Source organism: Mus musculus, chromosome 15 (genome assembly GCF_000001635.26).
Source record: "Mus musculus strain C57BL/6J chromosome 15, GRCm38.p6 C57BL/6J".
NCBI lineage: Eukaryota > Metazoa > Chordata > Mammalia > Rodentia > Muridae > Mus > Mus musculus.
This window is the reverse complement of record NC_000081.6, coordinates 81,676,788-81,697,972: the sequence shown is the minus strand read 5'-3', so window position 1 is coordinate 81,697,972 and position 21,185 is coordinate 81,676,788. Positions and strand designations below refer to the sequence as shown.

Sequence of the window (21,185 nt, the reverse complement as noted above, 5' to 3'; positions counted from 1 at the left end):
TCTCAGATGAACCGGTAAGTCTGGTATGTTCTTTAACCCTTCTAGTTCCATCTCCTAAGGTGTACACAACCACCTGGTTTACGCCTTAGGTCTGTTTATAGAATGAAACACCATATAATCCATTAGAAAGTGGATATAACGCTAGGCACCAATTTGGATATCCTCAATAATACGTTCACATGAGAAGGAGAATAGTTGCAGGATACAGATTTATGTGTGTGTAGCAGCTTCAGTGTGTGTGAGTGCATAAGCTCACGGAAAGGAAGGAGTTAAGGGCTCCCCTGTGCCTGGGTTCCAGGCTCCTACCTTAACTCCTGCAGCAACCTCCTGAGCTAGCTTTTAACTTTCAGTTGCTGAATAGTTCTTCCTAGGGTCGCGCGGAGTCCACAGGAGCCCAGTGATGCTCACCCACCAAAAGGCTCCTCCAGACACCACCCCCCCCATCTCCATCGCCACCCATGCCCACCGGCCAGTCCAAGGACTCAGGCCTGAGCCACGTTGTTAAGCCTGTGCTGCAATGGCAGCCTGTAACTCCAGCCTCTGCTCCCACCCCCTGCCCACAGGCTGGGGAAGCCCCAGCTCGGCTGGGCTGCTTACAATGCTTCCCATTCAGCTCGGTCCTGGCTGCCAAGCCCATGGGCAAAGGGGGGTGGGTACTGCCGGTGGCCAGGCAAGGACTGTCCCTGGTCTTTCCCTTGTGTGGGGCCTCCAGACAAGGCTGGCAGTTCCAGTCGGCATGGAGAGGTGAGTTTTGGGGCCCAGGGAGTTAGAACTAGATGGCTAGAGAGGGTCAGTTATCTGCTTGTGCCTCTGAGAGGCCAGCTATGGAGCCACGGGATCCTCCTGTACCTGAGGTTCCCCAGAGGTGGCCCCTAAACCAACCCCAGAGGTAGCTGTGCCTGTGCATCCTGTGGGGGTAGTGCTTTGTAGCCTTATGAAGTGGGATCTGTGGCAGTCCTCTTCGCCCTGAACCTTTTTCCTCTTCAGTTATCAGCCTAATAGGCCTCCTTCCTACCCTGACCCTCAAGCCAGAATCTAGAGAAGGCCGTCAGCGCTGAGAAAGGGGTGACTTCTGGGACTAAAAGGAGACAAAGCCAGACAGTAACAATCCTGGGAGCAACTACAGGGAGGTCCGTGGGATCAGGGAAGGCAGCTCAGAACTTACCTGCGACCCAAGCATATACCAGGGGGAGCTGAGTGAATTCGCTGCTGCTCGGTTTGAACAGTGGTGCCACTCAAGGTGTGTGTTGGAGAATCTAGACATTCTTCTTGAGGCACCAGGAATTTGGGACTTTTCACTCACAGGGACAGCGAGACACTAGGGAGGTTTCTGGAAAATTCCCTCTGGCTGTTGGGTGGAACAGGGGTGGGAAGAGGCCAGGAGAGCCATGGTGGCAACAATCATCCCTAAGAAGAAATGGGCAAGTGGCTGGAGTTGCAAGGTGGAGAGATGGACAGGTAGGTGGGTGCATCAATAAATAGACATGAGACCTACCTTGCCACCTCCCCCGTAGTACATAACTCAGGCCCTCAGTTCCCCTGTCACAGGCCAGTCAGCTGTGTGGACTCAGGTAACACGAGGACAAAGGGGAAGCAGGCACAGAGGCTTGGGCTGCCTGCTTTACCGAGACAGCATCTCTCAGGCTCTTCAGCATCTGGACCTCCTAGTCCACCCTAAAACCTGGGCTAGGTCTGGGCCTTCCCTCCTGCTGCCAAACCAGGGCTGATAACAGAAGCTCCTCTTCCCTCCCCCCATATGACGTGAGGGAAGAGAACCAAGCCGTAGCACTTTCCTGTGCCCAGAGAATGAAGGCCTGAGTCCGGAGTGGGCTGTCCTGGGTCAGGGGTTCAGTGCCCACTAGCATTGGTGTTCCCCATGGACAGCAGCACTCTGTCTGTTTCTCTCTGTCTCTCTCTCTCCCCCGCCCCTTCCTCCCTTCTCTCCCAGGCCCCAGAGCTCCATCTGGGTCTTTATGCTGTTGCTGTTCATGGTGTTGCTCCAGAGCCCAGCCTGGCACGTAGCTGCCCAGCGATGCCCACAGACCTGTGTCTGCGACAACTCAAGACGGCATGTTACCTGCCGGCACCAGAACCTCACCGAGGTGCCAAACACCATCCCTGAGGTCAGGAGAGGGAAAATCCTGGCATGGGTTGGCAGTGTGGCAAGAAAGAGTGGCAGGAGCCTGGGCTACACCAATGGCTCTACCACTGGCTGGCTGGTTCCTGCTTCTTGAGCCTGGGTTATCTAGGTCTGAATGGGAAGAAAAATAACCAGTGAGGGCCAAATCCAATGACACACACACCTTTAACCCCAGGACTCAGGAGGCAGAGGCAGGCAGGTCTCTGAGTTCAAGACCAGCCTGGTCTACAGAGTGAGGTCCAAGCTAACCAGACCCAGGTTTACAACAAATAGCAACAACAAAAATAAACTAAACAAGCCAATAGCAGTATAATTTATTTAAAATCCTTTTCGTGTGGCTGAGATACCTAGATGACCTGCAAATAATAATGTATTTGTGTCAGGTCCTGGGGTGAACTGGGGCGGGGGGTGTCTGGATAAGAAACTTTTTTGCCCGGTGGTGTTATGAACTAATGGGTAAGTAAGGCAAGAAGAAACGGATCACAGTAAGGGCTGCTCTGTGGCTAAAGAGACTCGGAAAGATGATGGGGAGAGGCCAAGGCTCGAGTGCCCATGTGGCTCATTCTCCCTTCCCCTCTCCTGTCCCCAGCTGACCCAGAGGCTGGACCTCCAGGGCAATATACTGAAGGTCCTCCCTGCAGCGGCCTTCCAGGACCTGCCCCACCTCACGCATCTGGACCTGCGGAACTGTCAGGTGGAGATGGTGGCCGAGGGTGCCTTCCGTGGCCTGGGTCGCCTGCTCCTCCTCAACCTGGCTTCCAACCGCCTGAGCACCCTGCCCCAGGAGGCGCTGGACGGGCTGGGCTCGCTGAGGCGCCTGGAGCTGGAGGGGAACATGTTGGAGGAGCTGCGCCCGGGGACCTTCGGCGCCCTGGGCTCGCTGACCACTCTCAACTTGGCCCACAACGCCCTGGTCTACCTGCCCGCCATGGCCTTCCAGGGGCTGCTGCGCACCCGCTGGCTGCAGCTGTCTCACAATGCGCTCAGCGTCCTGGCCCCCGAGGCTCTGGCCGGCCTGCCGGCGCTGCGCCGTCTCAGCCTGCACCACAACGAGCTGCAGGCCCTGCCCGGGGCCGCCCTGTCCCAGGCCCGCAGCCTGGCGCGGCTGGAGCTGGGTCACAACCCGCTCACCTACACGGGAGAGGAGGACGGCCTGGCGCTGCCCGGCCTGCGGGAGCTCGCACTGGACCACGGGTCCCTGCAGGCCCTGGGGCCCCGGGCCTTCGCCCACTGCCCGCGCCTGCACACCCTCGACCTCCGCGGGAACCAGCTCACCACCCTGCCCCCGCTACAGGTCCCCGGCCAGCTGCGCCGCCTGCGGCTGCAGGGCAACCCGCTGTGGTGCGCCTGCCACGCACGGCCCCTGCTCGAGTGGCTGGTGCGCGCTCGGGTGCGCTCGGATGGCGCGTGCCGGGGCCCGCGGCGCCTGCGAGGCGAGGCCCTGGATACGCTGCGGCCCTCTGACCTGCGCTGCCCGGGCGACGCGGCGGCGGGGGACGGGGATGGGGACGAGGACGAGGACCGGCCGGCCGGTCCCCGCGCTCCTCCTCTTCGCTCCCCGCACGGAGAGGCCGCGTGGGCCACGCCCTGCCCTCCAGCCTGCGCGTGCGTCGCCGAGACCCGGCACAGCACTTGCGACGGCCGCGGCCTGCAGGCCGTGCCCCGCGGCTTCCCCAACGACACCCAGCTCCTGGACCTGAGGCGCAACCACTTCCCCTCGGTGCCCCGCGCGGCCTTCCCGGGCTTGCGCCACTTGGTGTCGCTGCACCTGCAGCACTGCGGCGTCGCGGAGCTGGAGCCCGGCGCCTTGGCCGGCCTGGACCGCCTGCTCTATCTCTACCTCTCCCACAACCAGCTCTCGGGCCTGAGCGCCGCCGCCCTCGAAGGGGCCCCCAACCTGGGCTACCTGTACCTGGAGCACAACCGCTTCCTGAGGATCCCGGGGACCGCTCTGCGGGCCCTACCCACCCTTGTCTCGCTACACCTCCAGGACAACGCGGTGGACCGCCTGGCGCCCGGGGATCTGGCAGGAGCGCGGGCTTTGCGCTGCCTTTACCTGAGTGGCAATCACATCACCCAGGTTTCACCCGGGGCGCTCGGTCCAGCGCGGGAGCTGGAGAAGCTGCACCTCGACAGAAACCGGCTGCGAGAGGTGCCGACTGGAGCCTTGGAGGGGCTGCCGGCGCTCAAGGAGCTGCAGCTCTCGGGGAACCCGCTCCGGGCTCTTCCAGACGGCGCCTTTCAGCCCGTGGGGCGGTCGCTGCAGCAGCTCTTCCTGAATAGCAGTGACCTGGAGCAGGTGGGTGCTGGCTGATGTGCAGGCAGCAAGCACGCGTCCCTAGGAGGCATTCCTTCGGCAAGCATTTAAGGCAGGGCATGAGAACGCTAAGATAATCCAAACGTCCCCCTCAGCCCTTAAGGAGTTCAGGTGCAGCTAGAGGCATGGGAGAACTTGAGTCTGAGCAGTTACCTGCTCTTAAGAGTCTTGGCCGTCATAAGGGTGGGGTTCCGGCCTAACTGAAAGAACCTGGGCATTGTGTGACTTGGAATAAGATCAACCTGGGTTCTAACCTCCGGACTACCCCTCCACCGTAGACCACCTTGGGCCTTCCATCTCTCTCCTGGCACAGCCCAACCCTGCGGTGGAGGCTCACCACAGGACTGGGCTCTTCCTTGCAGATTTCTCCCAGGGCCTTCTCAGGCCTGGGAAAAGGGCTGCGGAGCTTGTACCTGCACAAGAATCAACTTCAGTCCCTGCCTGCCCCGCTGGGGCTCAGCGGGCTGGAGCTGGTCGACCTCAGCGGTAATCCTTTCCACTGTGACTGCCAGCTGCTCCCGCTGCACAGGTACACCCCCGGCGGGACTCCCACCCCTGGTCAGGACCAGCTGTCTCGCCAGTCAAGCCCAGCTATCTCCTCGGAGGGACTGTGGCTGTGCGCCACTGAGCCTTGGGATGGTGTTTAGCTAACAGGTTACTTATAGTTCAGCAAGGAAAGCCAGGATGGGGGCTTTAGGCAGGAACTTCTGGGAGGCAGAGATGAGGGAGGAACACTGATTTCAGGTGTGCTCAGCTTGCTTTCCTATATAACCCAGGACCACCTACCTGGGCTGGCAACTGCTCTTCCAAAGGTCACGAGTTCAAATCTCAGAAGTTGGCCTGAGCTTCGTGAGACCCAGTCCTTGTTGTTCTAATAGAACAAGCATCTGTGGGCAAGCGAGCCGACTACTCTAGTAAGTTTAGGCTCTGAGTCCTGTGAAGGGATGGGGAGCAGCCCAGCCACGTCGTTGTGGCTGCTGGAGAACCAGTGAGGCAGACTGTGCCTGGACATGAGAGCACTGATCTCCTTTCTATGCAGAAAGGATCAGAGGCTTGAAGTGACATGGAGCTGAGCCAGCCAGCCAGCACGCAGTAGACTGCTCCTCTGGTACACTGCCTCCAAGCTCTTGAGCTCTCCTCATGCTCCCTCAGGGCTACTCTCGCCCACATTCATCCAGAGTGGGCTCCCCATCTCTCTCTCTTCCTCAGGTGGCTCACTGGGCTGAACCTGCGGGTGGGTGCCACCTGTGCCACCCCTCCCAGTGTCCGTGGCCAGAAGGTGAAGGTTGCAGCTCCTGTCTTTGAAGCCTGCCCAGGCTGGACTGCCAGGAAGGCCAAGAGGACACCAACCTCCAGAGGCAGTGCCAGGAGAACTCCCAGCCTCAGCCGACATTGAGGAACAGACAAGGTTAGCCCTGGGAAGCTGAGCCCCGACTTTTCCCAGTCCTGCCTTGTGATTCTTGAGCTGGGCAGTGACCCATGGTCTCCTTGCATGATGCAGTAACAGCCCTTCCCCTCATACTCATGACTTGACGCTTTTGTCCCAAGTCACAACTTATTCATCCCATCTCTGTTTTTACTCCATCTGCGTGGACCCCGCCCTTTCCCATCCTGACCTCAGGGAGGAGAGGGGGAGTTCAGGCCTCCCACCCACCTGTCAGTCACAGGCTGAGATGCCACTTGATGGGACATTCAGGTCCTGACCCAGCCTCAACTCTCAACGTGCCTTGATGTAACTCTGAGGGCTGAGCAGGCTGCTGCAGGGTGAGCCCCTAGATGCAGGAGGCCCCAATGCAGACGCGTAAGACCAAGTGTGGAGTCCAAAGGGAGGAGACCGTGTCAGAGAGGAAACGAGCAAAGAGAAAGGTGTTGGGAAGGTGGGGAGAAGGCTGTGTCCCGCCCCCAACTCTGGGTTTGAAGACTTGAGGCAATCAAGTGGTGTTTATATTAGTTCCCCCGAGGTGGCCATGAGACTGAACTGTGAACTGGGTACAGCACAATGTGCCTGACTGTCCTTGGAGGTTTGAGGTTGGAAATCAAAGTGCTGATTTTTTTTTCTTTTTTTTTTTATTACGTATTTTCTTCAATTACATTTCCAATGTTATCCCAAAAGTCCCCCCCCCCCACTCCCCTACCCACCCATTCCCATTTTTTGGCCCTGGCATTCCCCTGTACTGGGGCATATAACGTTTGCCTGACCAATGGGCCTCTCTTTCCAGTGATGGCCGACTAGGTCATCTTTTGATACATATGCAGCTCGAGTCAAGAGCTCTGAGGTACTGGTTAGTTCATAATGTTGTTCCACCTATAGAGTTGCAGATCTCTTTTAGCTCCTTGGATACTTTCTCTAGCTCCTCCATTGGGGGCCCTGTGATCCATCCAATAGTTGACTGTGAGCATCCACTTCTGTGTTTGCTAGGCCCCGGCCTAGTCTCACAAGGGACAGCTATATCACCGTCCTTGCAACAAAGGCTTGCTAGTGTATGCAATGGTGTCATTGCTTGGAGGCTAATTATGGGATGGATCCCTGGATATGGCAGTCTCTAGATGGACCATCCTTTTGTCTCAAAGTGCTGATTTTCAATTGCAGCCTGGAATAAAGGAGCCCATCTTGCTGTTGCTGGCCGGTGGCCTGTGCCATTTTCTAACCTGCCTCTTTCAGTGTGGTACTCTCCATCCTTCTGTTCATCAGTCAGTACACTTCTCCTTTTCTTAAGGATGGCAGCTCAACATATAGTGACCTTTAATTTATCACTGTCATTTAATAGAAGACCCTAATTCCAAGAGGTCGGGTCCTGAGTTACTGGGAGTTTAACTATCTTCTACAGAAACATAATTTAAGCCACAAACTGTTCCTAGTGGAGGCAGGGTTAGAGTGGGGAAGGAATACCTCACTGTGGGTCTGGGGTACACACCTGCCACACAAGCATGAGGGCCTGAGCCCCCATAAAAGCCAGACACACAGCAGGACCGTCTACAATCCTAGCGCTCCTACAGGGAAGTGGGAGGCTGAGATAGGAGATTCCCAGAAGCCCATGTGCCAGCCACCCTGGCCTCACAGCAAACAACAGAGACCCCATCAGGGGCTGGGATGTCTGAGAGCGTGCACTGCTCTTACAGAGGACCCAAGTTTGATTCCCATCACCCATGTAGGGCAGGTGGCTCACAAATGCTTGTAACCCCAGCTTCAGGGGACTTAACAGCTTTGGCTTCCACCAGCACTCACAGGAGAGGTAGAGCTGTGTGAGAGACAGAGGTGAGGTGGTGGTGAGACAGGCAGAGACAGTCTTAAGGTAGAAGGCAGGAACTAGCACCCGTGCTGTTCTCTGATTCCCACACACGTATGTTCACACACATGGATGAATGCATGCGCACACAAGAAAAGATCTCTAAGCTACAGGATACAAATCCTCCTTCGGGCCAGGTGGTGGCTGTGGCACACCTTTGCTCTTTGTATTTACATATATTTTTCACATTTACCGGTGCATGTGTCATTGGTGTGCGTGAGAAGGTCTGAGCATAGCCCAAGGGAGTCGTTTTCTCCACCTCCTATGAGGGTTCCAGGGATCAAACTTAGGTACTCAGCTTCATGCAGAGTACCTTTACCCATTCAATGCACCCCTCCCAAGTATGTGCGGACTGGACTAGGCAACTCAGAGTTCATACTCTGAGCCAAGGTCATTATCCATAACCCCCGGGGCAGACAGATGATGGCACTCCAGGGCTGTTCCCTAGCACCAGTGCCTGGAGGGAGGCCAGGCCACACTGTGTTCTGGCACTCTGCATGAAGCCCAGCAAGCTTGCTGTGTGGTCCATGAACGGTATACTTAAGGAGTGTCCCAGCAATGGTGGTGACTGCAGATCAACCCAGGCTCAGCACCACCACTGTCACTTATCCTGTGCAGCTAAGCAAACAATTTATATCCTCAGCCTTCCTTTTTCACATCTGTGAATGAAACCAAGATCTGAAATGAAGTAGTGGGCTGGAGAGATGGCTCAGTGGTTAAGAGCACTGACTGATCTTCCAGAGGTCCTGAGTTCAATTCCCAGCAACCACATGGTGGCTCACAACCATCTGTAATGGGATCTGATGCCCTCTTAAGGTGTGAAGACAGCAAGAATACTCCTATAAATAAATCTTAAAGAATTATCATCCCAGTGTGTAGTAGCCTAGAATCTAGCATGAAAGGTTCGTCGAGACTGGGTCTGCAGAAGGCTGAGAAGCAAAGAGTGGGCTCCTGAAGTGTTGAGATTTGGTCTAATGATCACTGAAAGCCTCCAGTGGAGGAAGTAGGGTATGTGGAAGAATGATGCCAGCCAGGAACTCAAATGCTAAGACTCCAAGACCTTTGGTTCCCATCCAAGGGCAAGCTGGGTACTGGGTTTCTCTGTATAGCCTTGGCTGTCCTGGAACTCACTCTGTAGACCTCAAACTCAGAAATCCGCCTGCCTCTGCCTCCCAAGTGCTGGGATTAAAGGTGTGCTCCACTACCGTCCGGCTTCATCCTACAACTCTTCTGAGGGAAGGTTGAGCTCAAGGCCAGCCTGAGCTACCTAGTAAGACAAATCTGACCCCTTGACATCAGCAACATCAGTTATGTGCATTTCTTAATTTCACCAACACTGCTACTCCAACTTGGTGCCAGGGTTGGAACTTGGGACAGGTGAGCTCCAAGAACCACTAATTACAATACAGATACAGTTATGGAGATGGAGGCCGGTCTTTGTTCTTCCCTTCGAATAGTAACTGTCTTCACACTCGACACTGAAGTGGCATGTCAGAATATATATACCCTGTGGGTTTGACTTTAGCAAGGGACTTGTCTCATAGAGGTGTGGTAGCGCACATCTCTACCCCCGAACTCAGGAAGCGGGAGATCAGAGATTGAGGTTGGCTCAGGCTGTATGAGAGCCCGTTTCTGTTGTTCTAACTGAACGAGAATCTGCAGTCAGCCTAAGCCTGGCCAGCCCCAGCTCTCAAGTTTTATCAATGAGCCCACAGCCTCCCTCCGCTCATCTGTGAAAGGACGGGGAGTCTGGGGGCCAGGCAGGCCTGGAGTGGAGGGCAAACATCCAGCTGCACCCTCTTTTGTCAGGGGTCTCATGCTCAGATGTCTATCTCAAGGCACACCTGGGCCACCTTCCTCCCTCTCAATGTCTGCTCCTAGAGGCCGAGGCCCACTCATCTGATATCATCACATTGTTTTCTTCAAAGATTTTATTTTTATTTACATTTAAGGATGTGCACATTTGTATCCACGGAAACCAGAGGCCCAGGCTCCCTTGGCGCTCACGATGCAGGTGCTGTGAGTGGGTGCTGGGAATTGAACCTGCCTTTTACTGTGGACTTTCATCTTCTTCCCTTTGAGGAGAGCAGGCAGGCAAAGGCCTCTTTCATGGCCTAGATTCTGCACAGGGTGGGCTATCTTTAGCGGATAGATCAAGACCAACTTCTCTCAGAACCTGCCCAGTCCATGATGACTGGCCACTCACATCTCCCCTCAGGGATGAACAAGACTTGACTGGCGTAGGCCCAGAGATGGCCACACGGCACAGCCACAGCCGTAGGGAGCCACTGGCCTCACTGCTTCAGTCCAAATCCCAGTCAGACACAGGGGCACTGCAGGAGCCCCAGGGCTGTTCAGGATGATCCTGGAGGGCCAGGCCAAACTGTCTAGCCGGGGGCTGGGTGCACAGGCCTCGGAAGGCAGAGGCAGGGGGATCCCTACCGGTTTAGAATCTGCATGGGCTGCATACCAAGCCCCAGAACAGCAAGTACTACATAGACCCTGTCTCAAAAATAAAACAAAAATGTGTCCAAGTGAGAAAACCAAAGGCCAGATGCTGTGAAGGGGCTGAGCAGTGGCTGGGCTAGCCAGGCAGGGAGAGGGAATGTTAGTTAGCCCAAGCCCCGCTCTAGAGAAGGATGGTCTCTCTCAGGCAGTTCCCCGACTACATGGACCAAACTACTGTCTGATCCTGTACCTGACAGCAAGTAGCCTGGCCCGAGTCTCCCTTAGGGGCTCAGGTCCCTGTACATCTTCCCAGCTGTTCCCTCTCAGAAAGGAAGTCAGTGTTCTTGTTATCCCTGAGGTCAAGGCCCAAACCCAAATCTCTCGAGCCCGCTACTTGGTCAATTCCCTGCCACAGTGGGGCCCCTGGGACATCAGGCGGTGCAGGGTGCCCCCAGGAGGTACATGACCCTCAATTTATTTTGGGCGGAGGTGGCTCCGTCCTCACCCAGCGTCGGCTGCTCCGTAACCTTACTTCTACCACTTGCCTGGGTAGACCATGGGGACCAGTCTAGTTTTCCAGTGTGCTGAGGGTGCAATGAGTGCCAGCCAGAGGGCAGAGGCAGCCCTGGAACGCCAGGCTGTCCATTCACTGCACAGCAGTAAAGCCGGGCCTCCTCTCTGCTCCATGCTTGGCTTCAGTTAGGGTCCAGGCTGATGCCAGGGAAGTCTCAGTTGTTCCTCTCCTGCTTGATGCTCTCAATGGGAAGAGGCAGCTGTGGACTGGGCGACCTGTCAAGCGAGGAAATGTCCTGGTGCTCCTCCTTCACACACACAGCGATAACTGTGGAGAGGGAGGGAGGCAGAGAGGTGGGAATGAGCGTGTGAAGGTGTGACGGGCTGGGGGTAGGATGAGAGGCTGCTGAGGAAGTTAGCTTCCTTCAGAGAGGACTTTGGAAGTTGCTGGGAGCCACAGGGAAGGCTCAAGGCTGCAGGCACAGCTGGTGAGAAACTAGCACTTGCAGCCAAGCTGACAGCCTGCGGGAGACCCTATGGAGGGAGAAACAACTCCTGAAATTACTGCTGATGCTACATGTGCTATGGCACGTGATACCCCAAATACACCGCAGTAAGATTGAGGACCCCAGGCAAATCCTGGCCAGAAATCTGGCACCCGAGACCCTGCTACACACTTTAGTGAGCCTGGGGGTATTTAGAGGCAGGGGAGGAAGGGAAAGCCAGGACACATGGCTGGAGAGAGAGACTTCTCAGTTCAGAGCTAGATGGGGTGGTTAGGAGATTTTTTCCAGTCCAGTGGTTTGAAAACTATTCCGTGCCTGGAAAATCTCCTTTAAGCTTGACTCTGTTCTTCTGTGTCCAGGTAGAGAAACAAAGAGACCACATCTGAGAGTGGAGCAGCCTGCCCCTGACCGCTGACCCTACCCAGCCCACCGGCTCTTACTGTCATCAGGAACTGGTTCCGAGACCCCCAAAGCCTCAAGGTTGTCCTCCAGTAAGGGTTTCTTGGAGCCCTGTCTGAGGGGCCGAGTCTTGGCTGATGGGATTCTTTTCCCTATGAATAAAAATAAAAAAAAACAAAAACAAAAACAAAACCAAAATACCTAGCATTAGTGCTAGCAGGCAGTGTGGAACCAGCACAGTGGACCTGGACCCCAATTTTCAATATCCCTTCCCTTATCAGCCAGGTGCCTGAGGTCAAAGTAGTGTGGATGCTAGCTAGCTTGTGTGTTGCTTTCTTTTCCTTCTTTTTTCAAGACAGGGTTTCTCTGTGTAGCCCTGGCTGTCCTGGAACTCACTCTGTAGACCAGGCTGGCCTCGAACTCACAGAGAGGCCCTTGCCTCTGACCCCGAGTGCTGTGACTAACGGCGTGCGCAGCACTGCCTGGTGATGCTTGATTTCTTACGGAACATGGCGTGTTCAGGTCCCCACTTTGAACAGCACAGGCTCAATTCAAATGCCACTCCTACCCTGGGACACCTAGTCCTGCTGTGGCTCTGTCTCACTGCGGAACATCCTCTTCTCTGCTTGATGCCCGCGCTGTGTCACTACCTTTCACACTGGACAGTTGGGAATGACTTTGTCCCCTACCCTCCTCTCCTGTCCAGGAGTGAGTGTTGGGAGGGGGAGGGTTCCTCTCTCTCTGCCTTTCCCCAGAACAATCTAGAGGTTGCTTGGCAAAAGCAGCAGCAGGGACAGGATGGGACCCCTTCTCTCTTCCTCAGCACACACTGCATTCCTATCCCATTACTATGTTCCGCGCGGGGCAATGTGTGGGCAGCGCCAGGCCGGGCTCAGGGCTTTGCCGCTTTACTTACTTTTCTTCCCAAACTGTTTCTTCTTCTTCTTTGTGGTGTCCTTGCCTTTCTGAGGTGTGTTTGGTTCTAATGTTTGAAAGAACAAGAGATGAGATGAGAAGAGAGTTCTGGAAGGTCACAGGGCACCTCCATCGGAGGGCACTGGCCCTCATTTTTGAGAGAAGCCAGACACTGAAACAGGATGGGGAAGTGGCAGGAGAGCAGCTATACCATCCGCCCCCGTCACCAGGGCTGCTCGAGGGGTGTGGGTGGGTACACAAGGGCCCAGGCACAGGACAGAGCGGGCAAGATGTAGGAAGGTGCTCTGCAGGGCAGGGGAGAGGGAGACACGACCAGGAGCAAAATAAGAGGCAGGGCACACACTCTGCTTAGTGCAACCTGGAGCCTTCTCCGTCTCATGCTAGAGGACGCTGGGCATGTGGAGGAGCAGCTGGCAGAAAGGGAGAAGCCCGGAGAAGCATGCTCAAGAACTGTCTGAGCTGGGCAACCCTGTCCCACCTGCGGACACAGGCGGCTGGAGCTGGTAGCCGGTGAGCTCACACCAGCCGACAGGGTAGATGTCCGGGGATTCGCAGTCCACCCACTGATCATACTCATTGTCCCAGCCGTCGAAGTGGATGCTGAGGAGCCGATGCACCACCCGCTTCACAGTGGCCACACAGATGAGCCGGGGCTCCATCAGGTCCACAGCCTCCAGCTTCATGCCCACCTTGAAGCCATGGTTGGGGCAGTCCTGGATGGGAGAAGAAAGCAGTTGCCCAGCTGGCCAGTTCTAGGCCTTAGCAAGTGTCCAGGTGGGCAGGAAGCTGCTGGCGGAATGGAGTAGAGAGAAGGGCCACTGGGAGAGGTTCCTTCAGGCAGCAATCCCATTAAACTCTCAAGTGCCAACCCCTCTGTGGAGAAGGGACAGGTCCACACTGTGGTCCAGCAAGTATCCACATTAACAGTTTTCTAGAAGCCGCTTTCCTGATCCCAGCAATAAAGACTTAAAGAAGGGGGTTGAAATTGCCCCTGGCCGCCCCAGACTCGCTGACCCCAGCACTGGCATCTGGAGTCTCCTCACCATGTTAAAGAGTCTTGCTGGAGCAGCTTTTGACTTGGTCTTCTCTAAGTAGGTCTCCCAGGCAAAAGGCTGTGTCTCATACCCTGGGTGGGAGAGTGTGATAAAGAAGAATGAGGAAGGGGGTTAAGGGCAGCGCAGCACACTGCAGGGACCCCGCAGCTGAACCCCAGCGTGGTCTGCAGCGATCCTTCTCTGCAGCATGACATCTGCTCTAGAACAGTCCTGCTGCTCAGCTCCTGGATGGCCCTAACACACAGGAGTGGTCCTGTTCACCAGCTACACATCGATCGGCTGGGTCAGCCCAGGCAGTGTAAAGGTAGTGGTGGCCAGAGAGGCCCATCCCCTCTCTCATGCCAAGGTGCCACACATCAGGGATCCGGGCTGTGGCCTCACCTTTTGGGGGTGTGAGCTCAATGTCATTCTTTTGGCAGAAGGTGGCTGGGAAGATGGCATGGGAGGAGGCGTGGTAGCAGAACCAATCGGAGCCATCCGTGGAGGGCCCCCCATCCACACAGATCATCAGGTAACCATCCAAGAGCACCTAGGAGGGGCCAGCAAGATGGCTCAAAGGGTAAAAACTGCCCAGCACGACCTGTTTTGATCCCTAGAACCCATACAGTGGAAGGACACACCAGCTACCACAAAACTGTCCTGACTTCTATGCACATATAAATGAATGCAATTAAAAACAAAACCAAAGCAGCCCTAGGGTAGGGTACAAAGAAATGGATGGCATGTGTCATTAACTGCAAATCCAACAAGGTGGCTATGATTGGACATGAGACATGGATCCAAACAGATCGTTGAATTCTGCCTTCTGCCAAAACACCCCAGTTTTGGTGTTTGGCAGAGTACTGAGGAATGGAGGGATAGTGTATCCTCTCCACCAGATAGCCGACCCGAGGCAGTCAGGACTGCACCTGCCTTACTGCCGCCAGGCTCTGAGTATGGAGCTAGCATGTGGCTGGACACAGAGCAGGCTAGGTGGACAATTAAGAGTGTCCTTAGGCTCAGCAATGGTGGCAGGTAGGAGCAAGAACCTGGGCTGAGGCTCTGGGCATGCAAAGGTCGGGCTAGTGGCAGAAAGGTCTACTTGAGGGGGCAGTATTTAGCCGCTACCTGATACAGGACAACACTTAAAAATATTTAGTCTAAACCCTAACAAGAAGGTTCTGATAAAAAGCAGGAGTGAATAGTCTCCCTTTACCATACAGAAGTTACGGGCAACAAGCAGCCAGTGTCAGAGGCCCACGACCATACAGTGAGAGCACAGCCCTGTGCCATCTGACCTTTAAGCAGCCATGCTGGCAGTGGGAAGAGGCTCACCTTGCAGATGGTTGCTACACAGATACTGCCCAGATTCAGAGGGTCAATGGCCTCTAGTTTCATTCCTTCCTCGAACCAGCCACCTTCTGTGTAGACAGCGCGGACCTTAACGGAACGATGCAATTGTGGATTCAGGAGAAGGTAAAGGATAATCTTCTCATACTGCAGACCCGGGATGGCAACAGAGGGCAAAGGACAGTCCCACTGGGTGTGGTGGTGCCAGAACTTAGGAGGCCGTGACAAGCCAAACCAGGCTACAATGGGACCTTGCTTCAGTCTACTCTCCTAAAGGTTCTCAGCATGTTAAGGACGGTGGGACAATCTCTTACAAAAGAGGCAAGGGACAGTCCCACAGAGAAGCCAATGAAGGAGTATGGCCAAGGGGAAAGTGCCCACAGGCTGTACCTCACCTTCTTGAAGAGGTAAGGTACAGCATCACAGTAGATTTTCCGGAAGGTGGGGTGATGAGACATGTCACATCGTCTGTCTAGGGAGATGACGGAGAAGATGGAGGAAAAGGGAGGTGAAGGCAGCCCCTGGTTATCCCATGCTTCTCCCAGAAGTGTGTGACCAGGCAGGCTACCTTTGTTCTCAGTTGTGCCCCAGCTGCTTCCCTAAATGGGAAAACAGAGGACCCTGGAGCAGTAGTGCGGACTATGCAGCATGGGGGATCCAGGCTCTCTGGTTCTGGGCCAGTGGCAATACCATCTGTGTTACATCTTGGTTTTGCTGTTCATACTGAGCTGAGTGACCTGAGTCACTGGCCTCTCTGATCCTCAACATTGTCACTTGCAGGGTAGCAATGACAGGCCACTTCATCGCACTACTGTGGGGCACAGCAAAGGTCCTGCTGATCTTTAGGGGGAGGCTGAACCTGGAGTCGCAACAGCCAGGGGTTCTACTGACCTGACATCTTGATGCCGTGGCCAACACGCCGGGACCAACCCACTGGGTGGATCAGGGGACTCCACATATGGCACCAGAAGTCGTCATCACTGTCACCATCCTCATAGAGGAGCCGGAGGCGACCCCCGATTACTGTGTCCACCACGGCCATGCGGGTACGTGACACCTGAGTCTTGTCTACAACCTCTAAGCGCATGCCCTGTCGGAAAGGGTACTTCATGCTTTCCACCATCTGCAAGGGCACAGGAAGGCAGTGTGTCAGTCACCAACCCCACGTCCCTGCTGTCAGCAAAAGCTGAGTGTGCTGGCACAGGCCTTTAATCCCAGCACCGGGGAGGCAGAGGCAGGTGGATCTGAGTCTCAGGCCAGCCTGCTCTACAAAATGAGTTCCAGGGCCGAGCGGTGGTGGCGCATGCCTTTAATCCCAGCACTTGGGAGGCAGAGACAGGAGGATTTCTGAGTTCGAGGCCAGCCTGGTCTACAAAGTGAGTTCCAGGACAGCCAAGACTATACAGAGAAACCCTGTCTCGAAAAAACAAACAAACAAACAAAAAAAAAAACAAAAAAAAAATGAGTTCCAGGACAGCCAGGGCTACACAGAGAAACCTGGTCTTGAAAAACCAAAGCAAACTAAACAAAAGGTCAGCAAAGAAGGGATGCAGAGATGACTCAGCCGTTAAAAACATGTCCCTTCCTAAGGATCCAGATTAGATTCCAGGCTTATATGGCAGCTCACAACCTTCTATAACTCCAGTTCCTGGGGACCCAATGCCCTCTTCTGGCCTTCAAGGGACAGCATGTATAAGACACAGACATACATGCAGCCAAAACACCTATACACATAAATCTTTGTTTTAAGGGTCAGGACAGGGAAGGGTGGTGAAATCTCAGGGTCTCTGAGCCCTCCCGTCTTGCCTGAGCCCCAATCCCTCAGAACAGCACAGCGGGCAGACCTACAGTTCTCAGTTAGGCAGGATGATGGAAATCCCAGAACCTACTTCAGACCAAGGAAACTCAAATGACCTAGAAAAGTACAGGCAGACTTAGTTCTGGTGTCCGCCCTAGGCTTTTCACAAGCTCTGCACTGATCCCTTGGCACCTAACTCTTTCTTCTACCTCTGGTCCTCTGTGGGCGGCACATGCAAGATTTCGTCCAGTGATATGTAGCATACACATACATACATGAAACAGTTTGCACATGTGACTCCTAGGGCTTAGCACACTTGAACAGCAGTCTACGAAGTGCAAGAAAGCAGGATGTCTGTATCTAAGGTAGGCTGTCGGGCTTTTTATCATCAGGACACAGTTGACTAAAGAGCAGCTCGGGCCTACAGATGCTGATGCTGAGCAGGGTTGTTTCTAAACATGCTGGAGGGGGCAAACTCAGAGATTACAACGCAGTAACAGAAGAGCTAACCCAGTATCCTAAACCAGACAGACCTTGCCTTTCCAAAGCTCATGGCTAGACTACCTCCTGCCACCAACCACAGGTAACAACAGCTCATCTAGGAGAGTAACAGGCCTAGGCCTGTCATGACATAGTCCTGGACTTGTAAAGCTTAAGCCACTTCCTCTACCTGGCCTTCTCTAACACATTCCTTTTAAGGCTCATTCTCAGCTCAGAGCCAAGACATTCAGTCTGGTTTGCAAGAGAATGAATGAATGACTGCATGCAGGCATGCCTGACCCAGTGAGGAAAAGACATTACTGTGGGCTGGGCATGATAGTGCATACCTTTAGTTGTCCCAGCGCTCAGGAGGCAGAGGCGAGTTCAAAACCAGTCTGAGCTACATACTAAGTTCTGGGACAGACAGTACTACGTAAAGAGACCCTGTCTCAAACAACAAAACCCCTAAAACATTACAGCATTGGGTTTGGTGGTTCCTGTCTGTAATTTCAGCACTTCAAAGCCAGAGGCAGAAGGATTAGAAGTTCAAGGCTCAGCCGGGCGTGATGGCGCATGCCTTTAATCCCAGCACTCAGGAGGCAGAGGCAAGCGTATTTCTGAGTTCAAGGCCAGCCTAGTCTACAAAGTGAGTTCCAGGTCAGCCAGGGCTATACAGAGAAACCCTGTTTCAAACCCCCCCCCCTAAAAAAAAAAGAAGTTCAAGGTTAGGCTTGCTAAATGGTTAAATGGTTCAGTGGGTAAAAGAACTTTGCTGCCAAGCCTGAAGGCCTGAGGTCAATCCCTGGGACGCTCACGGTTGTCTTGACTACTACTTCTTCTTCTTCTTCTTTCTTCTTCCTTCTTCCTTCCTCCTCTTCCTCTTCCTCCTCTTCCCCTTCCTCCTCTTCCTCTTCTTCCTCTTCCTCTTTCTCTTCCTCTTCTTCTTCCTCATCCTCCTCTTCCTCCTCCTCCTCCTCCTCTTCTTCTTCTTCTTTTTTTGTTTTCTCGAGACAGGGTTTCTCTTTACAGCCCTGGCTATCCTGGAACTCACTTTGTAGACCAGGCTGGCACCTCGAACTCAGAAATCCACCTGCCTCTGCCTCCCAAGTGCTGGGATTAAAGGCGTGCATCACCACGCCCGGCTGTCTTGACACTTCTACCCACAAACTGTAAATAAATGTAAAAAGTTCAAAGGCACCCCTCACCTACATCAAAAGTTTGAAGCCACCTTGGCCTGTATGAGACTGTCTCAGAAAACAAAACCGACAACAACCCACACACATACTGTGCACTTACTGTCTGGGGCACTCTCTACCAGCCCACCCCATTCTGCCCTACCACCCTTGCTTTCAGAGGCGTCTGGCAAAGAGTCAGTCCAGTGCTTCTCATTGGGGACACCTAAGCTGTGATCACCCTGTCAAAGCTCAGTACTTCAAGTCTTCTCTGAGGCAGTGCCCTCCCAATGAGCCTGTCTGGAACCCTCTACTGTCTGACAGCACCTTGTTCTCTTTAGTTACCTTCTAACCCCAACTGGGGACTAGTAGTCCAGTTCTACCCATGGTCCCTCCAGAGTGCAAAGCAGGATGGGCTGGGAGCAATCTGCACAGGTTTGCAGACTGGTCCACGTGGAACACGCCCATATTCTCGTGAGTGTGCCAACCCCGGTGGCCGCACCACCTGCCATCATCTGTCTGTAAGAGTGTTGGCTGAGCAAGAAGCAGTTGCCCCAATCACTACATATGCCAACTATGCAACGAGGGGTAAACAGGAGACAAAGCTCCACTTGGCTGAATATGGAGCATGGGAAAGCCAACAGGAGACACAAACAGCCAAAGACACACAAACCCAGGAAGTTCAAAGGAAAAACTATCTCCACTTTGCAAAAAAAAAAAAAAAAAAAAGGAATGCTCCTGTGAAGTGCACCGAGCACAGCGTGGGAGAGACTGGTTCTCTACCAGTTCAGGCGACCCACACCCAGGACCTTGTCTGTGACTCCATCTTGTTTCAGAGTCGGCTTGCACAGCATCCATGCAGGAACAATTCAAAAGCTACTCTCTGGGAAACCAGTTGGAAAGCTGCCCCTCTGAGAACATGTCCTGGCGACAGCAAGTGTTCCACGCCGCGCCCCCCCCCCAATCCTGCTGGGACGCCTAAAGATGCCATGAACGCCGCGGGCAAGAGACCTCAAGGTGTCCCGGGTACCATCAGGGACATGGCCCAGTGAGGTGGGAGACAGTGTTCTGTGAGCCTCAGGTCTTCTCATCTACGGTTCCCACGAACACACCCTCGGTCAGGTAAAGCAGCTTTCTAAGCTTTTGCTGTTTTATAAAAGAGGATCTCATTACAGAGTCCCTGCCTGCTTACAACTCCTTATGTAGACCACACTGGCCTTAAACACACAGAGACCCATCTGCCTCTACATTTCAAGTCCTGGAATTAAAGGCCTGTGCCACCATGGCCAGCCAAAGCAGCTTTCTCTGGCTGAACTGCTATGTCCATACAGATGGTTGAGTAGCCCCAGTTCAGATGGGGGCTGTTTTTATCACTATTTGTGTGCACGACTCTTACTTCTCCTACCAGGTTGGAGAATCTAGGCAGATATATATTTTCTTTCCTTGTATTCCCACAGTGCTGTTTTTAACTCCTGCTTATCCATGTGTATCTGCCCTCGTGTATGTGTGTGTGTGTGTGTGTGTGTGTGTGTGTGTGTGTACCTGTAGAGGTGAGATGAGGTGTTAGATCCCCTGGAGCTGGAGTTACAATTTTGAGCTGCCTGATGTGGTGCTGGGAACTGAACTTGGATCCTCAAACCGACCTGGACTCATAATACAGACTCAGTGTAAGATCCACTTGCCTTGGCCTCTCGAGTGCTGGGGTTAAAGGCATGTGCCACCACGGCCAGCCTATGGTGCTGTCTCTTACCAGCACATAATACCATCTCTGAGTGATTACTCTGCGTTGCCCAACTCTGTTTTATGCCAACTGGACACAAGCTAAATGCATTTAGAAGAGGGAAACTCAATGGGGAAAATGCCCCAGCAGACTGGGCTGTGGGCAAGTCTATGGTGCGGTTTTCTTTATTGATGATTGATAGGGAGGGCCCAGCCCGTTGTGAGCAGTGCCACCCCTGAGCTGGTGTTCCTGGATGCTACAAGAAAGCAGGCTAAAGTCGTGCAGTGGTGGCACATCTCTTTATCCCAGCACTCAGGAGGCAGAGGAAGAAAGATCTACAGTTCTGAGGTCAACAGAGTAAATTCTAGGACAGTCAGGGCTACACAGAGAGACCCTATCTTGGACAAACAAATGAGTAAGTAAGCAATCAGACTGAGAGAACCGTAAGGGAGTGAGCCAGCACATAGTTATCCACCATGGCCTCGACTTCAGTTCAGGCCTCTGGGTTCCTTCCTGAACTCCTGCCCTGATCTCTTGGATGTGGAAGTATAAGCAGAATTAGCCGTTTCCTCTCATGGTTGCTTTGTGGTTAGGGTTTTATCACAGCAATGGGAACCTCAGATACATTGAAAATGCAAGGGCAAGAATCTGGGATGTTAAATCCCAAAGGCCAACAAAGCAACATAGTTGATATGCTGTACCAGGGTCTTGGCAGGGAGGCAGGTGGCCAGCAACTGCAGCAGCACTGGGCTGAAGGCTGCCCAAGACGTCTCAGAAGAGTATTTTGATGGGGAACGAGGGGCTGTACACATAGTGCTAGTGTATGGAAATCCCTAGGTCCCACCCCCAGAATCATAAAAACAAAACAAATGCCTGAATCATATGAAGGATGGAAAAACTGACCGATGGAAGTGGGAGGAGGGAGGGAGGGAGGGAATGAGCTGGGAACCCAGCCAGACCTTGATATGGAAGTCTGCAGGAAGTGTCCTGGAACCCACCAACCGCTTCATGAGGTAGCTCTTCCAGTCAGTAAACTTGGCATGGATGGCTGCAGAGACACCGGCAGAGACTGTTGACACAGACTG

At 54.0% G+C, this 21,185-nt stretch overlaps 2 protein-coding genes across 8 annotated transcripts in view; one reads left to right on the top strand and one right to left on the bottom strand.

Annotated features, from left to right (window-relative positions):
• Window positions 1-599: 599 nt before the first annotated feature.
• On the top strand, window positions 600-11,807 carry Chadl (chondroadherin-like). Of its 4 annotated transcripts, none has more exons than NM_001164320.1 (6): window positions 686-744; window positions 1,949-2,123; window positions 2,730-4,439; window positions 4,820-4,986; window positions 5,667-5,865; window positions 11,571-11,807. In NM_001164320.1, the coding sequence occupies exons 1-5, from the start codon at window positions 737-739 to the stop codon at window positions 5,851-5,853; spliced, it is 2,247 nt and encodes a 748-aa protein (NP_001157792.1). In that variant the 5' UTR covers window positions 686-736; the 3' UTR covers window positions 5,854-5,865; window positions 11,571-11,807. The 4 variants fall into 4 exon arrangements, 3 of the variants coding, with proteins under 3 accessions (XP_030104318.1, NP_001157792.1, XP_006520805.1); XM_006520742.4 differs by lacking the exon at window positions 686-744 and adding an exon at window positions 1,300-1,458 and having other exon boundaries at window positions 11,571-11,796; XR_383996.4 differs by lacking the exon at window positions 4,820-4,986 and having other exon boundaries at window positions 600-744; window positions 11,571-11,796.
• The window catches only part of L3mbtl2 (L3MBTL2 polycomb repressive complex 1 subunit), a 24,427-nt gene continuing 12,899 nt past the window's right edge, over window positions 9,658-21,185 (bottom strand). Inside the window, exons 8-18 of one of the 4 annotated variants that reach the window (NM_001289711.1) lie at window positions 21,060-21,148; window positions 15,822-16,053; window positions 15,326-15,402; window positions 14,916-15,020; window positions 13,983-14,130; window positions 13,590-13,672; window positions 13,025-13,259; window positions 12,527-12,592; window positions 11,652-11,762; window positions 10,982-11,033; window positions 9,658-10,127 (exon numbers count right to left, since the gene is read on the bottom strand). In NM_001289711.1, the coding sequence (NP_001276640.1) occupies window positions 9,959-10,127; window positions 10,982-11,033; window positions 11,652-11,762; window positions 12,527-12,592; window positions 13,025-13,259; window positions 13,590-13,672; window positions 13,983-14,130; window positions 14,916-15,020; window positions 15,326-15,402; window positions 15,822-16,053; window positions 21,060-21,148 (1,367 nt within the window). In that variant the 3' untranslated portion in view covers window positions 9,658-9,958. Of the gene's footprint in view, window positions 11,034-11,651; window positions 11,763-12,526; window positions 12,593-13,024; window positions 13,260-13,589; window positions 13,673-13,982; window positions 14,131-14,915; window positions 15,021-15,325; window positions 15,403-15,498; window positions 16,054-21,059; window positions 21,149-21,185 lie in introns of all 4 variants that reach the window. The other 3 variants (NR_110362.1, NM_145993.5, NM_001289712.1) reach the window with 3 other exon arrangements.

Coding starts and splice junctions, on each gene's coding strand:
- Chadl (XM_006520742.4), top strand. CDS start 1,418: ATGGGCAAGTGGCTGGAGTTGCAAGGTGGAGAGATGGACAG. Junction 2,124..2,729: donor TGCCAAACACCATCCCTGAG/GTCAGGAGAGGG, acceptor TCCTGTCCCCAG/CTGACCCAGAGGCTGGACCT. Junction 4,987..5,666: donor CAGCTGCTCCCGCTGCACAG/GTACACCCCCGG, acceptor TCTCTTCCTCAG/GTGGCTCACTGGGCTGAACC.